The sequence below is a fragment of the Parasteatoda tepidariorum genome, chromosome 7, assembly GCF_043381705.1.
Source record: "Parasteatoda tepidariorum isolate YZ-2023 chromosome 7, CAS_Ptep_4.0, whole genome shotgun sequence".
In the NCBI taxonomy this organism is placed as follows: Eukaryota; Metazoa; Arthropoda; class Arachnida; order Araneae; family Theridiidae; genus Parasteatoda; species Parasteatoda tepidariorum.
Window position 1 is genome coordinate 73,888,921 of NC_092210.1, and position 23,208 is coordinate 73,912,128.

The 23,208-nt window shown below is 27.6% G+C and overlaps 2 protein-coding genes across 4 annotated transcripts in view; one reads left to right on the forward strand and one right to left on the reverse strand.

Annotated features, from left to right (window-relative positions):
- LOC107436171 (cobalamin trafficking protein CblD) overlaps positions 1 to 1,471 on the reverse strand; it is a 43,517-nt gene extending 42,046 nt beyond the window's left edge. Inside the window, exon 1 of the mRNA XM_071183640.1 lies at positions 1,453 to 1,471. The gene's annotated coding sequence lies outside the window, so the exon portion shown is untranslated. The remainder of the gene's footprint in view (positions 1 to 1,452) is intronic.
- Positions 1,472 to 5,007: 3,536 nt separating this feature from the next.
- LOC107450590 (fab1 kinase) overlaps positions 5,008 to 23,208 on the forward strand; it is a 70,455-nt gene continuing 52,254 nt past the window's right edge. For 2 of the 3 annotated variants that reach the window (XM_043039380.2, XM_071183630.1), the window contains exons 1-8: positions 5,008 to 5,150; positions 8,515 to 8,598; positions 9,899 to 10,018; positions 11,872 to 12,074; positions 15,868 to 16,057; positions 18,133 to 18,367; positions 20,367 to 20,436; positions 22,978 to 23,132. In XM_043039380.2, the coding sequence (XP_042895314.1) occupies positions 9,910 to 10,018; positions 11,872 to 12,074; positions 15,868 to 16,057; positions 18,133 to 18,367; positions 20,367 to 20,436; positions 22,978 to 23,132 (962 nt within the window). In that variant the 5' untranslated portion in view covers positions 5,008 to 5,150; positions 8,515 to 8,598; positions 9,899 to 9,909. Of the gene's footprint in view, positions 5,356 to 8,514; positions 8,599 to 9,898; positions 10,019 to 11,871; positions 12,075 to 15,867; positions 16,058 to 18,132; positions 18,368 to 20,366; positions 20,437 to 22,977; positions 23,133 to 23,208 lie in introns of all 3 variants that reach the window. The other variant, XM_043039381.2, reaches the window with a different exon arrangement.

The following is a 23,208-nucleotide window of genomic DNA, read 5'->3' on the forward strand; positions in this document are numbered from 1 at the left end:
AAAAAAATCTAATAATTAATAAAATAAAATAATAAAGCACATTACAAAATAAGCATTGAATTTTATTTTGAACTATCACAGTTTTGTTTTTATTTTAGGCTTTTATTTAAAACCCATAAATTTTCTTCAATTAAAATATTTAATTTGAATTTATATTACTTAATTATGACTAAACTTTTTCCTACTTTAATTCTGTGGGCATTGCAGTTTTTTTTTATTTATTAGAATTTAATTCTAAAATGAATTTTCGTATTGCGTGATATGATAAAAAAAAAAAAACATTTCTTTTCTTCAATGTTTATTTATTTTGATAAATCTGTTGTTCATATAGTTCATATAATTCAAAAGAGCAAGTTTTTTTTTTTTTGTAAAAAGAAAAAGTATAAGTTTTTTTTATTTTTGAATGAATTCCAATAATGGAACACTACTAAGTTATTGATATTACTAAGTTTATTGATAAAAAAAAAATGGAACGCTAATGTTTAAATAAACATTACTACATTTGTCATTAACATGTGTAAATAGATCTGCGGCCCTTCGTTAGCCAGCCTGCTGTGCAAGTGGCCCTTCACTCAAAAAGGTTGTGCACCCCTACTGTAGACATATTTCACTAGTTCTATTAAAAAAACAATAAAATTTTGAATATTACATTTCTTACACATAAAAAGTAACTAAAAGTAGAAATTAATGAATAAAGGAAAAAATTCAGAAGATCTTAAATTCAATAAAAAAATCAGGGGTATCAAAACAGTTATTTAAAATTTATTTATACAAACATTCTACCTCCAATAAAATTATTACATAAATTAGCTGTGGTCACTGCAAGGGGAACATACTGAGGAATAAGTCTACAGTAGTTACCGAAAAATTTGGTAGATTTGATTTAAAAACAAATAACTGTTATGCTTTGAGATTATCATTTTGACATTGCTTAAAAAAGTGAAAATTACATGCACAAATGTGAAAAATGTTACCAATAAAATTAAAACGTAGTACAAATAGATATTATTTACACACATCAAAAATCGCGTACTTTCCTTTTTTTTTATTTAATTATTGTAAAGAAAAATTTTTATAATTTACAAGCAAAAAGATAGTCATTTCTTTAAATTCTTATATAACACACACGTAAAAATAATTTTACCTTTTGTATCTTTATAAGCACAGAATTCGAAAATCTTTAATATAATTAGAATTAAATCCCACTCATAATCCAAAATCAATAAATTAAATTTGAAAGTGTTAACTTAAATGAAATCACATTATCTAAATGAGTTATTTCCTCTTTAAGATATATTAATTAAAAATGTAATAACTTATGATACCATAATAAGACAACAGACTTCGTGTTTGTTGTTATTTTTGCAGAATTATGTCTAGATCAGTGGTCATTTCAATAGTTTAAGCGGATCCTACAGTTTTTCGTTCGAAAAATAGGTCAATGCTGCATACTTTCCAGTCTTCCAGTTTATTCCTATTAAACCGAGGAAACCGTTGTTATTAAATAATTTTCAAGTGACTAATTCTTAAGGTTCAAGTAATTCTTAAGGTTTGCCAGGTTTCGTATTTTATCCCCTATTTGGCTGTATTTGAATAAAATGTCGCCAAAAATATCTTTTTAAGTTAGCCTAATTAGAAAATATTCTAATGATTTTAATATTAATATGATAATGCTGAAGTTTAAAGGCTGAAAGAAAGCATTCGGTACATGCAAAATACTGCAAAAGATATGATGCAATAATATGATGGCGCGTTTTTTCAATCTGCAGCGTAAAAATATATCGGAAGCAGTAACCCGGAAGTCTTGCGAGAGCAATTTAACCACTAACGCCACCACCCTTAGCTTTACCTTTACACGATCACCCATCCATAGAATAGACATACTTCATTAGAAACAACAGCAACATTCATGTTGTTGTTGTTTCTAATTCTATTTGCCATACTAGCAAGCCTCCTTGGTGAAATTAGCAAATTTAAGGCTTGTTGTTGTTTATTTACGTCGCACTAGAGCTGCACAATGGGCTATTGACGACGGTCATGGAAACATCTCTGAGGATGATCCGCAGACATGCCATCGCAATTTTGATCTTTTGCAGAGGGGATGGCACCCTCGCTTCGGTAGAGCAACGACCTGCGAACGAAGTCGAGCATTTTACGGTAGAACAGTTTAACGAGGACCAATACCGTACACCCTCGGTCCCTACGCAGACTGACCCAAGTGGTCACCCACCCGCACACTGACCGTATCAGTGATGCTTGACTACGGTGATCTGCTGGGAACCGTGTCTTAACTATCAGTCCGCTGGGGGACGCAAATTAAGTCAGAGTGTGCATTTCCTGTTTTTCAGTGGTGCCATCTATGGCCAAGAATTCGACTTCCGCCACACTATACGTCGCACCCGTTTATAGGGCGGACCCATTCATACATCCATTCATTCATCCACAGATCGTAATTTTGACCTGAGTCAGAGAACGATCGATCTCCAATCCAGTACCCCCAGAGGTATTGATTTGTTATGACAGCATGGAGAACTTTTGCAACTCGGCAGATTTAACGTGCATCAATCACTTTACTACGCGGGGAGTCTTCGACCTGCGGGGTTCGAACCCACGAACTCTCGGACATGGGCCCAGCACCCTACCGACCAGGCTGTGCCGGCCTCATTATTCGTGTGATCATTATTTATTATCATGTTATTAACGTACCCCTGTTTTTTTTCCTTAGGGTTTCAACTTTCCTTCAGCTCATTGTACAAAAAAATATGTTTTCTCCCCCTATACTGAATAAGCGCCAGATCTATACGATTCATCTACTTTTTTTTTCTGATTTCGAAAAAAAGAGTGATTCTTTTAGAATATTTCATATAATTAACAATGTCTACTGTTGCATTCTTTTCATCCCTCCTTTTTCCCCTCTTATTGATTTGAGGTAGGTAGGTACTTTATTTACATCGCACTAGAGCTGCACAATGGGCTATTGGCGACGGTTCATCTTGATTTTAAATGTACAAGAATTATTTGTTTTACCCGATGTTTTATTTTTTCCAATGTTGTATTAATATACATGCTAAAAATATCAGGATTCATAATTTTTGTTAAATCTGTAAGGCTTGGACTTTTTATATATAGTAATGCAAAAAAAAATTTCGATTATAAAAGTGGCTACTGTTTTAATTTAATGAATATTTTTTTCTGTTAACCATTGATTTTTAAAAAGAATAAAAAAAATTTTGCTTGATTTGAAAATAGTCTTTTCTCAGATCAGAAGAATTCTAATAAAATTTTTGCAATTTGTGTGAGTATAATTCACGTTTCGTCAAAATGAATTAAGATAAAAATAAAAAAGGGCAATATATTGGACACCGCAAAGCTATCCGATGTCTAGTACAAAGGAAATTCAATTTAAAAAAATATATCCCATTTCCAAACAAAAATTTCTAATAATATATTTGATGCTGACTTTAAAGTTTAATTATAAACAGTAGTAATGTGATTATTAATTACAATATTTATTTTGCCCTAAAAATATTTTTTAAAAATTATTTTTTTATTAATTTATTATATATTTTATATATTTTTTATCAATTTATTTTTCAAAAAAAATTAAAAATGTCCTTAAATATTTTTAATATATTAAAAATATTTAAGGACATTTTTAACTTTTTTTGTCGATACTTGATATTAGAAGGATTTGCTGTGATCTAGAGCAGAGTACATTTTAGTTGATTATAAAATGATAAGCTAGGTATCCCAAAGTTACTTCAACCAAGGTAACCAAAGTGCCCATGTGGTAACTTCTGTCACAGAAACGTCTTTTTTTTTCTTAAATTTCAGTTTACCATTTAGAATTAAGGTTTAATTTCCATCTTAAAAAGTTGAACAGATATACATTGTAAAATATTCATTGCTCAAGATAGCAAAAAAAAAAAAAGAAAATTTCTTTTTCACAATGCTTTTTTTTATATCTTACCATATTATTGGCAATAGAAATCAATAACGAATTTATATTAAAAAAAAATTGCGTACGTTATGTTTTTTTATGAATAGAATACGTACACAATAACAATCGAATGAAACTCTTTTAATTAATTACGCTTTCATATTAATAGCTTCTTGGACTAGTAAAATTTGTGGCTGTGTTCCTTCGATTACTTGCCAAAGGATGCCACTTGGAACTCCCGATGTTTTCGGAAGCGAGGATAATCAAAGTAAAGGAGGGGAGAAAATTGAAAATGAAATGAAAGTTGGGTACCTAAAAACTTCATCGGAATGTATGGAGTTTGATTCCTGGCAACTTTTTAAATTTTCCTGTAGATGAAAACGTTCCTATTCCATCCATCCCCACTGCAGAGGATCTAAATTGTGATAACGTATCTTCAGATCATCCTCAGGGATGCTTCCCAGACTGTCGCCAATAGCCCATTGTGAGGCTCTAGAGCGACCTAAATTAACTACAGCAACAACAATCACTAATGTTTGCAGGGCAATCAATCACTATTTGAAAAAAGAAAAACAAAATACACACTTCATTCAAAGGAATATATTTATTTTGAATGATTGATAACGTAATGTGCTTTTTAATAGTACAATTAATCGAAAGTAAAATTTTCAAAAAGCCCTCCCATCACAAAAATAATTGGTCGTCGGGCTACCGAAGCGGGGGTGCCATCCCCTCCGCAGAGGATCAAAATTGTGATGGCATGTCTTTGGATCATCCTCCGGGATGTTTCCCAAACCGCCGCCAATAGCGCATTGTGCAGCTCTAGTGCGACGTAAATTAACAACAACAACAAAAATAATTTTTAAAAAAAGAAGAAATAAAAGTACAGAAATTGCCTAGGTTCATTCCTTCATTTACTCATAAATGTGTTTCTTCACAAATATTTATTTTGAAAAATCACTTATTTCATGGGACAACAATTTCACATAAATCGTTTGGTGCGGTGCTTTGTGTAACTGCCATCTATAAACTGTTTGGATTACAAATATATCAATGAAAGCTTAAAGTCATGACATTAATTTAATTTTGTAAACAGTCATCACGAGAAAAGGATAGTCGTAGAGAAGAAATAGAAATTCGGAAACGATTTTCCACTGTAGTAAATAAAATTTTAGTATTTGAAGTCATCTTCTCAGAAATTCAAATTAAAGCAAGTTACAAAAATATTTTCAATTTATTTTACTCTGATTAAATTTGAATGTTTTCGAATGAATTATGTTTATTTGAAAAATAAAATGTAATTCATCGACTATTCTTTGTTTCATCTTAACGTAATTTACATAATATTAAGTAAATATATATTGAGTTTTTCTGTAAGCACCTAATGTAAAACTTCAAATTGCATTTTTTCAAAGGTAATTCTTAAAAAGAAATGAATTAATTTTATTCAGCGATTCACATATTTTATATTTGACACTCCCCTTTATGTATGAGAAATTTCGGGTTTGTTCTGCTAAATACAGCTTTATTAAGTTAATATTGTCCCTATCACTATTGCAAAATTTTTTAAAATCTTTTTTTTACGTGCGATGAATAATAGCTTTATGGCGATTTCTTTGTTCTTTTCATTTTTATATTCTGAAAACAAAAATATTACAAGTATCACTTTAAAATTTAAGTTTTGCCTCATATCTTACTATTTACTTAATATGTGACAGGGCTGAGAAAGATAACGCAGAAATATTTTCTTTCTTAGAAGAAATTTGTTCAATTTTTAAAACATTAATTTTCAAAATCATTCACTTAAACTAATGTCTGAATTTTCAAAAACATTCTCTGAAACTTTAACATTATTTTAGATTAATTTTTACTTAATTTTAATAAATACTAATCTTCAATCATTATGGGGTAATGGACCTAATTAGTTTTAGGGTATTATTGATGGCTTGTAGCATAACATGCTCATCTAATTTACTTTTGACAATTGTTTTGAGACTATTTTGTCTGAAAGTTGATTTTTTTAATATTTTGATCTAAGAAATATTGAAATTACTACTCTTCAGATTGAATTTATGATTATGTGACAAACTTGGAGTGGAAGTCAGGCATGTCATAAAGGTTAAGAATTGTAAATTCGTGCCCGGAAATGGCATTGCTGCCGGTAGCCCTTCCTTATTATGAACTGCTTCTACGTGTGCCTTTGAATAAATACTTTTATTTATCTAAATTATCTTACTATAAAACAGCTATTTCTATGTTTTTCATGTAATTTTAGACAAGAATTATTAGAAATCAAGATAATTTAAATAAAGATTAAATAATTTAAGGTAATTTAAATAAATAAAAGTAACTGTTTAAAGGTACAGAAACAGTTCATAATAGGAAAGCACCACTAATGGCGTACAATGCCATTTCCTGTCATGAATTCATATGCAATTCTCAATGATTTTTTTTACCTGCCTTCCAAGTTTGTCTAATGATCAAAGAATCGTATTACTGAAGTTAGAATCATATTTTCAAATGAAGAGAACATTTTCAAAGCAGCATTTTTAATAAATAGTTTAAGGGAAAGTCTGGAGGTATGTATAAAGTCAAACCTAGCTTACTTCCTATAAATTTTTTGATAACACTTTTAAAAAATTTTTTCTTTTAAATTTTCTAGCACTCAATGTTAAAAAAAATTTATTTACTAAAGAATTTTTTCTTCGATTTTACCTTGAATACCATTTATACCTTACCTTTTCTTTGATTTTGGTTTTTCACGAATGCAATAAATATTTTCTTGAATACCATTTATACCTTACCTTTTCTTTGATTTTGGTTTTTCACAACTGCAATAAATATTTTCTTTTAAGTATGAAAAAAATTTAGAAAACGTACTTTTGTGAAAATAGAAAAACTTTCCCAAATTTTACCAGTACATCCTGGATAAAATTTTTAAAGAGATGTAATGACTACAAATAGTAACAAAATAGAAATTAAAATTCTATTTAATCTATTAAAACAGGAATTAAAAATTCTTGTTTATTGTTGCCCTAGCAATTTTTAGTCATTTTTAATGCATGCACAGTAACTACTAATATTTTCTATTGGTTTTTTTTCTTCCTACTAAGTTCTAAAGGGAATAGGGATCATCATCATCATAGTTGGCCAGACAGCCTAATGTGAGCCAATGCCTTCCTCTGAAGATTTCTTCATGGCGACTTCTGATTCACCTTTGATCTCCAATTCTTTTCATTAATTGCGAGAAAATCAGACTCCACTGAGTCAGCCCATCTCAATCGCGGCTTTCCCCGCTTTCTCGTTCCAGTGGGTCAAAAAAGCAGTATCTTTTTTATTGTATTGTCATCACTCATTTGAATCACATGGGCCATCCAATTCATTCTATTTATTTTTATGTATTTAATAATATCAGGCTGTTTATAAATCTTGTACAGTTCAAAGTTAAATCTCCTTCTCCAGTTATTGTTTTCATTTACACCACCAAGTATACTCCGCAAAATCTTTCTCTCAAATGAGGGGATAGGGATAGTTTTATCAAAACAAGAAAGACATGAACAGCAATAAGAAATAGAATTGAAAATGAGAAGAAATTGAAAATGATTTTGAATTGATTGATTGAATGATTATTAAAGCAAATTTATCTTTTAAAAAAATATTTTCTTTTCATCATAACTACTGTAATAAGGGATGAAGGAAGCAACGGGTAAATGTGTGTCTGTGCTGTCTCACACTTAAGTTATCTGATACTGCACCTGAAAAAGTTAGAAATGGGACATTTCCACAATATAGAGCTTCTAGTGCCCTCTCCAAGCTGTTCTGATGATACTGTTCTATAACAGACTGAAAAGTTTTATTGATTTTAATTTAGATAGAAGAGTATAGATATTCCTTCCTTCTATTTTTTTTAAAAAATAGACAATTTTGTGTAGAATTCAAATGTTTTGAAAACTAACTTTTCTAATAAAGTAATATTACATGTCATAAGACACTTTGAAAAAATATGTTGAAAGTTAACCTAATATTTTAGAAAGAATATTTAAAGTTGTCCACTTTGATGGTGTAATTGATAAAATATTATTCTTAAGCAAATAGCACTGAAATCTCCCTCTTTTTTTAAAAATTATATTTTCTAGTTTAATTGAAAATGAATTATTTTTTAAAAAAGTATGAAAAAAGCTTTCTTTTCCTTTCGTTTTTCTGTTGATATCGTGTGGATTTTGATAAGCTTGAATTTTTGCATTTCAAATTTTTCTTCTCTACCTTCAATTGTGAAACAGGCAGGTTTGCCTGTTTTATGTATACATATTTATTTTGGATTAAAAGTAAGGATTTTCCATGTATTTATAATATTTAAATAAATAAAGCTTGAAGAACCAAAACAACTTAAAGTAAGGAAAATGATAAGAGGCTCAATGCAAGCAAAAATTTTCTTAGTCAATCTAATCCTTATTATGCTTGTACCTAGCAAATAGTCATACATTAAAAAAAATATACATACATATATATTTGGATTCATTTTGTTAAGAGCCTTACTAAAACATGACGTTATTTTATCTTTTTATTTATTTCAGAATAATTTGATTATAAAGTGGCTGCAAGAAATGCATGTGGGTGAAGACAAATTAAAAATGTTTTAAGACAGTTTCCATTTCAGGGTTTGTATTTGTTCTTATTTTCCTGATAAAAATATTTTGTCTCTATTTGTTCGTGATTTTTGCTGTGCTCAGAACAATATCCCATTTTTTATGAGTCGAAGCAGATTTTAAAGTAATTCATTTGAAGAATCAAAATATTGGATTTCAAAAAGTTATATTTTTAAAATGTCATTCTTTTGAACTATTTGATTGATTACAATCAAATTTTGTATATTGATGTTTAAAATTACATTCTTTAAAATGATCCGAAAATTTGTATATCTTACATTTAAAAATTTTTTGACTATTATTGAATAAAATAATAATAAATAATTATTGAGATTATTCTTTGCATGGAAGTTTCTTTCGACAAAGAAATTTTATAATTGAGTGCAATTTTTTTAAAATTATTTTAAAAAGTTCTCGAAATTGGGCAAGATACGCAAAAAGTAAAATTACATTATTGGGACAATATTTTTCAGATTGTGACTACCATTCATTTGGGAAGGTCAAGAATCTGAATCTCTAAAAAAAGTATATTTATTTAGAGAAAATACATTTTTGTGTCTGCTTTCATAACTTGAAAATATTGTTTGCATTTATTAAAATTTCCTAATTAATTAACATAATCAAGGCTAGGTCTTCAAACTATTAAGATTGAATCTTAGTCAGTTAAATCAAAAGTTATTATTAAGTTAAAGAAAAAGTTATATTGGATAATTTCATCAATGGGAAACCATAAATAGTTACTTTTATTACTATTATTTTTTTATGCAATTTTTAGGTAGGTAAATACTTCATTTATTTCGCACTAGAACTGCACAATGGGCTATTGGCGATGGTCTGGCAAGCATCCCTTAGGATTATCCGAAGACATGCCATCGCAATTTTGATCCTCTGCAGAGGGGATAGAATCATTAGAAGAACAACAAAAATTACTCTTTTTAAAAATAGAGTAATTAAAGAGGATTGTTGCTGACATGTCAAAGTTTTTTTTTAGTTTTAATGTTCAAGCGGTTTTTTTATTATTTATTTATTGACTATTATTTTTTTATTCTTAGCTAATCAATTTAAAACCCAAAAATGCTTCTTTTAAAGCTTAATAAAATAAGTAGTTTAATTAATTTTTTTATAAATGATATTTTATTGCAACAATAAAATACTTTCTTACCTTTTAAGGTTTTAAATTTGCGTAGCCATTCAATTATTCATTTCCTTTGAAATTATTTTTTTAAGAACTATAGAGCTATGTTTACTGTCATTTGCTATTCTTAGTATCATTTTCATTGTTTAATTAATGTTTATTTTTTTTAATATATAGACAAGACTATCATGGCTAAGAAATTGGAGAGCCAAACATCTTTAACTTCTTTTGCACCATTAAGTCCCGAATCAAAATCACAATCATTTTCCATACGTAATATATTTTTCAGGAGCAAAGGTAAATTTAAGTAAATTATATTTATTGGTTTTTAAGTAGGTTTTTAAATTTTTATTTTTATATAATTTTTATATGTTGCTTTTTAAAGAATTATATATCATATTTTATTAAAATTTCAGAGTTTTGTTTCCTTTATAATAATAGTTGTGCAGATGACTTTTTCAATTAAGTTAATTTTTTACAATCATTCTTCAGTTTAATCATTTTATGATGCTGCAATTTTACTTAAAAGTATATCATATTGTCTTTTCTTTCCTTAGTACATGGCTTGAATACATCTAGTAATTTTAGAAAGCATAAAGTAGAAAATTTTAAGTGTGTTTACTGTTAAAAAACAACTTTTTATTAAAATTGAATTGCGCTTCCAATTTTTTAAATGCATTTTTATTAGATTAAAAACTCATACTTTTGTGTGGTTTCTCGCTAGACTGATAAAATTTTTGTTATCAAGTTTGTTTTGTGTTTTTCAATTTTATTTTTAAGTCAATATTATTTCAAAACAATATCACATTTAAATGCTAAGTATCATGTTTAAATGGTAAGTTTAGTATTATGCTATTGTCATGAAGAAACATATTTTCTGCAAAGTAGTTCAATGTTAGCGTGCATTTTGCTACCACTTAATCTGTTTTATTGACATAAACAGTCAGGAAAAATGTCATGTGATATTGCTTGATCCGGCAACGAACGTGGATATCTATATTTTACGGTAGTTTGTCTCATGTTCAAATAATCTCTCTAGATGCTTACATTGTCTAGACTTAATTCTAATTGGTTATTAAACGTATCTAATGGAAATTATGGTAATCCAATGAAAAATACAGGATTTGATAAAAAAATTCCCTTTGACTTTTGACTTTTTTTTCAAGATTGAGAAGAATATATATTTTTCTAAAAAATCATTCGCCAAAGCTCAATTATTTTTTACAGCGCATTTAGTGAAGTGACAAATGCTTAGTGTAGGCTCTGTATATACATATTTTTTTAAAGTAAGAGCTTCTAGAATTCTGTAAGAATTATGGTTTTCAACCTTTTTATGAATTCAGGCTTTGCCATATTTGCTGTAACTAGTTTAGGGCTAATATTCTGAAACTTTTCATGGGTTTGTTCAACATTGTAAATTAAAATTAAAAATCTAGTTTAGTTCCTTTTTTTTTTACTTATTACATTTACCTAATTTTTTTATCAATTACATACTACCTCTCAATGCTTTATTATGGATAGAGAAACCTGATACAGAAAATTTGTAAAGGCAACTTGTTTCGTTAAAAAAAAACAAAACTAATCGCATCAATCTGTTGTATTGTTATTCGATTATAATAATGTCCTTTCTTTCCTTTTAATTTTTTTCATTGATTTAATCTTATTTTTTTTCCTTGGTAATTTTATGTACAACATTTTCTCATACAAAAAAAAAAGTAATTATCATGTTCTAAATACTTGATGGGTTTCATTTTTTTAAGGTTCGAAAAATATTAAAATGAGAAAATTTAAGCATTTTTCATGAAAAAGTAAGATTATCATCTATTATTCATGAGAAATATAATTTACTTTCTTGAATGTCTTGAATAAAAATTTTAGTGGAACTGCTTAAACATTAATTCTATAAATGCGATCAAAATAAAATACCTTTGTTTATTGCTAAAAATTCTGACACTTATTGCTTCTGTTTCTCATTTTTTGGCTGTGTTTAGTATCTGATTTTAGAAACTGAGTTTATTAACCATCATCTTAATACTCGTATTAAAATTTTAACAAATTTTATTTTTTGAGGGATTATTTTTTCCTTTAAATATTGAAAAAGTTTCATCTCCTATTCAGATGGTTTTTTGAAATTTTTTTTTCTCTTCTAGAAAAATCTACAACCTTTGAAAAGAAAACTCAGGATAAATCTGCTGAAGGGTCTCCTGAAACTTCTCCCACTTCTGAACCTTATTATATTACTGATGAATCCAATTTTTCAAATAAATCTCCTGAAATATCTGCTGAGGAAAATCGTGGCATGGCAGGTATTTTAGGGAAAATAGTGGACAATATTATTGACAAGAAGAAAAAGGTCAGTCATTATTTGTGTATTAATATTCTTTAATAACAAAAAGTTTGTGTAGAAAAAATATTAATATATAGTAAAATAATATATATGCTTACATGTAATGAAATTTTACCTTATTTGAGTACACCCATTTTCCTAGGATCAAGATTTTTATTGCTTTTGTCAACAAATTATTTTCTGTCATTAATTTAAGTCCTGACTAATCTTCTGGAAGCACAATATCAGGCTGCAACTGTGTTATTTATATTGTCCGGGTGTGTAAATTTTTTTAAAAGAGCTGAAAGATGCTTATTTTCGATTTTTGTTTTTTGAAAGCTTTTAATGGTGCTTTTTTTCTTTGGGTGTTTTTAAAAAATGCTTAATTTTCCCTTTTCCAAAATGAGATATTTTTTCTTTATTATGTTGATTTTCACCACAAGCATGAAGCATGGTTTTCACATTATTCCATTCAGCATTTGTACAATTCTTTCAACCACAATCAATTTTAGCTAACCATTGGTTCATAGTGTGTGAAAGTGTCAAACATTTTAGATGTTTGATGAAATACTTACGGGTTCACATGTATGTATACTGAGCTAGATTCAGTGGGAAGGATTCTTGCTCTCTTATGTGCATATCTGCTGCATTTTGCAAGAGATTCTCAATTTTAGGCTTCATTTTCCTCACTCTGAAATCGAACTGAAAAATCTCTTGAATTTTGCTGGTCATGGGGACCAACTGAATATTGCATATTTTTCCCCCTACTATCAACAGAAACATTTATTTTTCTTGTTACTTTTATCTTTGGTGAAGCGCCATTGTCTTCTTCACTGGCAAGCTAATTTCTTCTTGAGCTCTTCTATTTATAGATCCATACCATAATCCTTGAACTTGTCTTGGGGATTATTCACTAATTACATATTTTCATGTTTGTCTTTAGAGCACTTAAGAATCATAAAGCTTCATCATCTCGAAATTTCCATCTCCCTTTTATTCATTTAATTTAATAAAGACAAGAATTAATGAAGATTTTTTCTCGTAAGATTTTTAACTGAGAGACCATCCACTAATTGGATAGTTGAAATTTTTTATTATACTCTATTACTTTTTTTTTACTTGTTACTTTTTATTACTCTATAATTACTTTTAAAATCTTCATAGTAAACTTATTAATATTCAGCTGCAAGAGAACCAAATACTAATTTATTTCTGTGAGCTTCAATACTCATTGTATTTACATATCAAAATTATTTGCATTTTTTTAAAATAATTTCTTTCTAGAAATGCTGAACTAAGTAACAAATTTCAATAAAAATTTATTAGGAGGCCATTCACTAATTTTGTTTCATCTGTAATATGAATAGATCAAAGTTTTCTTATTCAGTTTTTATTTCTTATACAGTTTGTAATATAATTTTATTAAAGTTTTCTTAGTTTGCTTAATTCTTTACATATCTTTATAAATTTGGTATGATCAATAATATTAATCTTGTTAATGTTTTTTTGAATATGCTTTTATAAATAACTTTTATTTAAATCTAAAAATATGCTTGATAAACTTTTCAAATAATAGTTAAATTAATTATAATTTTGAATTAAATTTCTTTAAGTAATTAAATAAAGTAATTATTAATTTAAAAAATAAAATGACCTACTCAATATTGAATATATTTAAAATTATGTATAAATTGTTTTCATAGTGGCTATTGTAATCCAGAAAAGGGTTCTTTATCTGAAACTAGTTATTAATCATGATTATGCATTTTGTCTTTGAAAATTACTTTGCATTGTGTTAATGTATATCTGAAGAACTTTCAAAAATAGGAAGATAATTTTTTTATTAGTGCACATATCCCAACTCCTACTATATATAAAAATCTATTGATGGTGCACAGTTTTTCATTGTTGTAAATACATTATTTTGGCTAGAAAACCACATGGTAGGATCCAGTTTTCCCACATTAATTTTTATATTGGTTTATTTGTCATAAGCATAAAATTGATAAAGTCATAAAGTTATTATTTTCCTTGTAATATTTTTGTTTTCCTAATTTAAAGGATAGAATTTCCTGTACCCTTATTATTACACTTTTTATTTTGTTTGATTTCTAAATTAAGAGTTTAGGTGGATTGATTTTATTATTATTATTATTATTAGAATAAAGTAATTCTTTGTTACATTTTAAGATAAAGTTATTGAAATAGGTGTCTGATCTTATTAATTTTAATTTAAAATTTTGATTTTTTGGTGCAAGTTACATTAATATACTTTTAAGAATTACGGTTAAAGAGACTGTTAAATGATTTAGAGCTTAACTTTCAGCTTCATGAATAAAGTGATGAATGCAAAAATTGTAGTTGCGAACTCACCAAATTTGTTTTAAAAATATACTTATAATTTTAAATGTTATTTCAAAAAATGATTTCTTAGAAAAATTATGTATGTTTACTTACAGATCTTAATAGTATCATAAGAGAAATATTTGGATATGGGAAGTAAAGGCACAAGTGTTCTTTTCAATAAATATATTTTTAGTTGAATAATTTCAACTCTTTTCTGCCAAGAAACAGCAATTATTGCGAAGCAATCATCGGGATTGGTGAATATCAGCAAATTCGACTGCACACTCTGATTGTTATATCTTTTAAAATGCTTCTGTTAACTTATTGAAAGGTTAAAAATATTAATCATATTTGCAATTATGAGAATGTATATTTGTTTAAAATATATTTATATAACATGAATATCTTAAAAGTGAAAAGCAAAAAAATCATAGCATAGCTGAGATTAAAAGGATAATGGTTAAGGTAAGGATATGAAGGATAAACAATAAAAAATTAATGGATGTATGTATATATCCTGCTAAATATATTAATTTAAAACTTAATATAATTATGTATTACAATGTTAAATATTTAATTATTTTGTTCATTTACATCACATTAAAGCTGCACAAATGAACCATTGGGAATGACCTGGGATTCATCTTGATGATACTAATACAATACTAGTACATGCACACACTACACTTTCAAAATTTAGATTGGAGAACATATGGTGGTCTAATCACCTAGCCCAGTGTTCCCCAACCCCCGGTCCGTGGCCCGGTACTGGTCCGTTGATCAAATAGTACCGGGCCGCCCATTTCATTGACACTGAATTTAAATTCCTAGGTTTATACCCCAAATAATTAGAAATATCTGTGTTCCATTAAAATTTTATTTATTTAAAAAAAGGGGCCCCCTGAAGGTAGTGACGTAAATTTTTCAATGTTTGTAATATATCATTGTCTCCGATTACCCCCAGATGGAACCGTCTCATTGCAAAGAAACAAGCCCAGGGTTCTCATTCATTTAACGTTCTAGTAAGTTAAAATGTTAAATCACTTTATATTTATTTTTGGTGTAACTGTATTTTATTTTGAAGGCATGTTTAAATACAATTAAATTAAAATTAATAAATCAAAATAATCTAAACTATAAACAATCAACGCCCCTCCCCCCCAGTGGGCCGCGGTAAAATTATCAAACGTTGACAGGTCCGCGGTGATAAAAAGGTTGGGGAGCACTAACTGATCTATGTACCACACATTCTCATTCCTACCCTCATTCAATGCAATTCTATTAAATATATGAACAGCCGGAGGACAACCATCATACATTATAATTTAATGTATGCTGGCATAGGCCAATAAATTTACATTATATGAAATTATGTTAAATATATAGATAGTCAAATAACAATTGAAAATATTCTACCTATAAATTTTTTTTGTGCTTTAGATTCTTATTTAAAGTTTTTTTTTTTTTGGTTTAGGGTCTTCAAAGTTATAAAGACAGCGATTTTAAACAACATTGGATGCGTGACAGCAACTGTAAAGAATGCTACGACTGTGGCGAAAAGTTCACAACTTTCAGAAGAAGGCATCACTGTCGTGTTTGCGGCCAAATCTTTTGTTGGCGCTGCTGTAGTCAAGAAATTGCTGGTGATCTAATTGGTTATACTGGTAAATATCTTAATTATTTTATGCATTCGAAGTGTCAGCTAATTTCTGCTAGTGTCAATTTAAGACTAGCATTTTATAATTCATTTTATATCTTGTATATCTTTTACTATTTTAAAAACTTACAACTCCAAATACACTATGCACTTATTGCATATAAGAGATAACTGTTTGTTCATTATCAATTGAAATCTTACAATCCATCGTATTTTTATAATTATATGTATTTTGAAAAATGATAATTATTTTATAGACTCAAGAGATATTTATTAAACTTCTTGTTTCGAATCACCTTAAACTGTTAAAAACCAAATTATTAGAATTCAGTTATTTTTTTCTATTTATATATTTTGTACACATCCATTTTAATTATAGCTTAATTAACAAGTTGTTTACTTTTGTATAATAGTGTATTTTAAAATAGTGTATTAGTAATGTTAAAATGTAACTCCTGCTAAATTGGCTATGGTAAAAAAGATTTTCGACAATTGATAGGATGGTAAAAACTGTGACTTATATCTTTGATTTTACCATTGTATCCAAAACTCATGATAATCAAAGAACTAAATCTAGACATTCATATAGCTATCTGAAAATAAATATGTTTTTATATGCTTGCTTTTATTTTAACTGAAAAAAAATTTTCTGAATTATTTATCTAAGACATGTAAGTTGTATTCAATTTAAATAATTGCTTTATTTTGAACAATATAACGAATTTTATTTTTAAGCATTAAAAGTTAAAAAAAAGCAAAAATTTTCTGAAGGATTGGCATACCTGCCAACTTCTAATCCTTACGAGCATGATTTTCCCGAGTGGTAATAAAGCGGAATTTAAATTACAATTTTATGCAGAAATATACGCTGCATTTTGAAAAAGCTCATGCAAATTATACATATACATATTTATATATATGCTTGATTTTTTTTAAAACTAGTGGTGGTCAAAAAGATTATAAATTAAACTTATAAATGTAAGGAATATACAGAAAGCATAATTTTACTACCACTTTAAATATAAAAATAAAATTTTACGCTAAATGCGTAAAAGTTGGCAGGTATGGATTGGGGTTTGTTTGTCCAAAACTGATTTTGGATCATTCTCACGAGCCCTAGTAGCAGATAACCTCCAACACAGCAGTGGGTGCTGCAGATTATGTTTCTTCTAAATTTTTTTTCTAAAATAAACCAAACAAATGAGATGAAATTGCTGAGACTTCTTTTAAAAACACTTATTGTTTCTAATAAAATTAAAAAGTTTCTAATAAAATTAATTGTTTCTAATAAAATTAAAAATTAAAAATTGAGAACTCCACAAAGAACAAAAAGTAAAGAATTTTTTTTCTGTTACTCGATTTTATCTATATGGACCTTATATTTGCATATTATGTTACCTGTTTGTTAGATTAAGTTGAATTTTTTCAATTATAATCTCTGTTTGACTGTTTTGAAATCGCAGACAAATTTAGATTTAAGGAGATAGTACTTCACATTCATTCTGCTACTCAGCATATGAAACCAATCCAAAAGTGTATTAAAGTGTCCAAAGTATAACTTTTAGTGTAAACAAATTCTTATTATATTTTTTACTGATATTTAATAAGTTATTATTCATTACTAATTGTAATCTTACAATAACTTTGATTTTTAAGATTATATTTATTAATTTTAAAATATATAATTATGTAGAAGATGAATTGATTAGACTCAAAACTCAATAAATAAATAAATAAAATAAAATAAATCTTTAACATTTCATGTTTAAAGTTCATAATTTGTTAAAACAAAAGCGACCTTATCTTTTTTTAAAAATATATTTTTAAACAAGTTTATTGATTAAAAATCTCAGTTTAATTAATCACAGTTAAAAGTAAAAATTTAATTAGTAATGTTTTCCTTTGATGAAATGAGTATTGTGATTTTTAATAGTTATTTGCACTGATTTTTCAATATTAATCACAAATTATATTTTTTGAAAATAAATGGAAACTATTTAAATAATTTTTGTAAATGAAACTCTTGTTCTATGTATTAGCATAATAATAGAATTAAACATTCAGTAATGTTTTGTTTTGCAGAAGATCTCCGTGTGTGTTCCTACTGCTGCAAGATGGTTCTTTCATGTGTGCGGTCTTTAGATACCAATATGTGTGCTTATGAAGAGGGACAAGCTTTTCAAGAAAGTCAGCCGAAGAAGATTAGATTTGAATCCCAACCAGAAACTGCCCCAAGTCCAAAACAAAGTATCATTTCTCCTGCTAGAAGGAAAAGCTCTGTTATTGGATTTCGGGAGGAAGACATTGCGAGAGCAAAGTAATCTATATTTTCTTTGTAATGTATAATATTAATTTTGTATAATATAGGTGTTACATTCATATTGATTTTATAAATTTTTCTTAAATTTCAATACAAAAGGATAGTACCCAATGTTTTACTTGTCAATTACACTGATTTTTCTAATTTTTAAAGTTAATTTAAATTACCCACTTATGAGCCTAAAAACTAAACTAAACTCAGCAGCGCGACAGTCCTTGAGGGCCAAGACCTACTGTGCCCATCTCAGTTTTCTTGACCTTGGGCTCTGGGGTGCAGGAGCTGATGTTCCGGTCAGGTGGTCAGCCGAACGCGGAACCCCCAGTGTTTAGTTCCCAAGCATGCTTGGTACTCATTTATCGACCCACTGAAGGGATGAAAGGCTGAGTCAGCCTTGCTCGGCCCGAGGATCAAACCAGGGACCTGTGGCACGACAGCGGGAAGTGCTACCGCTCAGCCACCGGGCATCACTTATGAGCCTACACTTAATAAAATTTCAAATTTACAGAGGAAAATGGAGTTTTTTGTTTGGTATAATTCTTGAAATGCATAGTTTTGTATTATTTTATTATTAAATTTTTTTTCACAAGAAGAGATTAAAGAGGTTAATAATTTTGGATATTGCAAAAAATATTGGAAATGGAAAAACAATTGCTCTATGCACTATCTATTGTTGAAAATTATTAAAGTTTTTTTGTACATAATTATTGGAGAAAAGACCTCAGCATCGTAGAGAAATAGACAAAGAAATCCAACATATTTTTAAAGACAATCATTATTAAAGTAATCAAACAATAGGGTTAAGTTTTTTTTTTATTAACATTGAATTCAAGTTTAACAGGCACACAGAATTAATGAGCGTTTATGTGTTTCCGAGCTTCTCATTAAATATAGGTCCTATTGCATTGAAAAATTTTTTGCATATTTTGAATTATAATTTTCAAAAATACAAGTTTCATTCTTTAGGAAATATGTACTTGTTTTCTTCAGCAATAAAATTCTTAAAGTTTAATTAGATTTATTATCGCTGAATAATTCTTGAATGCATATTTGCTTTATTTATTAAATGAATTTGAATTCTACATGCAAGTTTGCAGGGGATAAAAAAAATAGTTAATTTTTTTAGCAACTTAAGCATATTCCCTTGTCAATGTTCAAGAAACAATTTGACCTAGTTATATAATTAATAGATATTAAACCACAATTAGGAAGGTTAAGCCCCAGGCAATATTTAAGTTTTTCCAAACCATCATGTTGATATACCCAATCATTGACATTGCATTTACACACTAAAAATATGCCATAGCCATATTTCTGTTAAAATACTGTATTTATATTTAACTGTTGATGTATTTTGAAATCTGAAGTTTAGTGCATTCGTACCCTGGTCCTAATTTGTACCTTTTGACATTAAACCTATATTCATTTAAAGCAATTAAATTTAAAGTCTGTTTTATTCAATTATTTCATTATTGGAATAGAGTAACCACCTCCTAATGAGGTGACCCAGGTTTAAATCCGAGTAATGGCTAATCAGTTGGCATGCTGATCCTAGCTCACACTCACTATAATACTGACAAAAAATATTTCCAATCAACAAAGTATGGGTTAGAGGTCTCCTTTCCTTGTACTAATCATGGGAAGTTTTATGGTGTTTGACTGAGGTGTTCCCTTGCCTTCTAGGTTGTGTTTAAAATTGGAAGGTTATGGAGTTGAAAATTGCTGTAGCCATAAATCTAATATGGGTCACCTATTCAACATCAGGGATGAAATTTTTTCATCAACTTGTTTATGGATTATATGCAATTAATTCAGCTTTTATTCAAAAATTTCAGATTTGATTTCATTCAAATCTATCATTGAGATTCAATAATTTTTTTTTTTTTTATAAACTGAATCTTAATTTGCTATGCTTTTTGTCGAATATATTTTTATTTGTTTCAATTGACATTTTGGTGTAGTTTTAATGAAAATATTTGATGTATAATACTTTTTATAGATCTTTTCGAACTGCTATAACAAATATGCCCATTAGAGAACGTCCTCAAAAAATTGAAGGTCCTATTCAGGTAATATACATTTAATTTTTTAACTGTGTGTTTATATAGTAGTTTATATGTTAGTTTAGTTTTACTCTGGTCTGATATAATTTAAAGAGATAACAAGTTTCAATACTAACTGCTGAAATTTTTCAAGTTATATTTAAGAAATTTACATCTTTTCATATTTATAAACTAATAAAATTAGCTAAAATTTGTTTTGATTATCATTATTATATTTTAAATTAATGTATTTTAAATTAATATATTTTATTTTAAAAAAGTAATGTTTAGACAATGATTTTTAAAAAGAAATTTAATGTATGAGATAATGTATACCAAGAATCTTTATAGTTTTTTTTAAAAAAACTAAATATCTCTAATAAATGTTGGTTTTTGTGCATTTCCAAACGTTTTCAATTGTACAGTACAGAACCCGTTATCCGGAAATCAGAAAACCGGAAAACCAAAAAACCGGAACGAAATTCGATAAATTTTCCCACCATTATAAAAAATTTTTTTTTTTCCTTATAAAATTTTAGGATTTTTCGTTCTTTTTTCTTACCATCATTTTGGAAATAATCATTAGTGTATTGCTCCATCGTTTTTTCTTCTTTTTAAGATTATTTCAAAAAACAATATAATTATTTCAATAAAAAAAACGGCTTTTTGTAGCGATTCAGAAAACCGGAAAAATCAGTTATCCGGAATAGCGATGGTCCCGATCGTTCCGGATAATCGGTTCCCTACTGTATTTTATAAATACATTTTAACTAGTATGTAATTTTATTATATAAATTTTAATTAATTTTTACCTCCTCAAAGTTAATGAATAACTTTTTTTTTTATTTATGGAATTTTTATTCTAATATATGATACTTACCCCTTTTGTTACTTTTTTCTGTAAGAAATTAAAAATTTGTGCTGAAATACTTAAATAATTTTACTTTCTTGATAAAAAACGCAAAACTTCATGTAAAAAGATAATAAATTATAACAAATGTATAGCAAAAGAAATTATTTTTATAATTTGCAGATTCCTATAAATTGATGCAAATGAAACTAACTTCAAAAAGTTTAATTTTCATTAAATTATATTGATAATTTTTCTTATATCATTATCATTTTTAAAATTTTTATCCCATGTTTCATCTTTTTATCAAGAAAGTAGATTTTCTTACTATCATTTTTATAATAAGCATGCAATAAAAAAATGAAACTTGGAATGAAAAATTACAGCAAATTTTAATATGGCAATTTTTTTTTTCATACTTTTTAGTAAAATCTTCAAATCTTTCATTTTTAGTAGTCATAGTAACCATGAAAAGATTGCATAATTCAAATTACTTTTGTTTACAACAATATTTATATATTGTTTTCAGTTTAGAAATGTTTAATCAAAAGTTCTTTGCCATCTTTATTTCATAATTTAGAGAAATTATACTGTTACATTTCTTTTACATTAACTTTTTATTTTTCACATTCCTTTTTAATATTTAAAAAAAATTTTAAGCTGGCATGAATTATTTTTTAGACTTAAGTTTATTTTAAATTATTTTTAATTTTTCTTTAAAGTTTTATCAATGACATCATGTGTCAGCATTCAGTTAATATTATAGACATTTTTCAGTCAAATTTGAAAGAAGTGTTTGAATTAGCTCAAAATAATTATATTTAATTATTTATTAATTTATTATTCTAATTTATCAAATTGGATTGGAAAGATAAGGTTTAATGTATCATCTACATAGAACTTATTGCTAACTTAATACTTGCTGAGATTGAAGTGTGTGCAACCAATAGGCTTATATCACAAATGATAGTTTAGCAAATATATTAGTAAATACTGTTTTAAACATACTTTTTTTTTTGCTATCACACCTAATTCTAGATTTTACTCTATTTCCTTTTTTTCTGCATAATATTATTATTTGATGAATTTTGCATGTTTTTTTTTATAACACAACAGTAAAAAATTGAAATTTTATTTCAAAATTCCAACTTAGGTATTAATCAGTTACATTTTTGTTTCTCAGGAATTACTAATTTGTAATTAAAAATAAAATATTCCTTTAATAGAGTTGTCTTGGCGGTAAAGACTCCTCAATTTCGGGACTAACAATATGATTGTGGAAATGTTGTTAGCATTGTGCACAGTGTCGCTTTTACTTCCCAGACAGGCTAGTACCTATTGGTCTGAAGCTTTCGTAGGCTTTAAACTGCCACTGGGGATCAAGCCACAGTTCTGCTCTATGAAAGTTTAGTGTCTTAACCAATGAGCCATCATAGCTCAGTTTATAATTTAGGTTATTATAAAAATAATAATCAAATATTTGTTTCTATGGAATACCAAGATTTTTTAAGGAGGTAAATATAATTACAAATTACATTAAAATGTATTTCATTATTTCAAACACCCATTCAAGTTCTACATTGTTTGATAACTTATGGGTTTATGAACTTGATCTTGATGTTGCTTTCGATAAAGTGAAATAAGAAACAACAAACATTAAGTAATTTTTTAGTTTTTTTTTTATTAATTTGTTGCACATTTTCTAAATTATTTTACAGGATAGAACACATTTGAAAGAAATCATGCAAGATTTACTTAATACTGTTCAAAGTGTGTCTTTATGGAAACAAGAATATAAAGATCACCATACAAAAGTTGTCCTTGGGTGTGACATTGTCGACTGGCTTGTTGATCATAATGTCAGTTTATCACGGTAAGTTACATTTTAAAATTTTCCTTTTAAAAAAATTTATGTTGTAATTTTTATTACTATTCCTTTTAAATCTTGT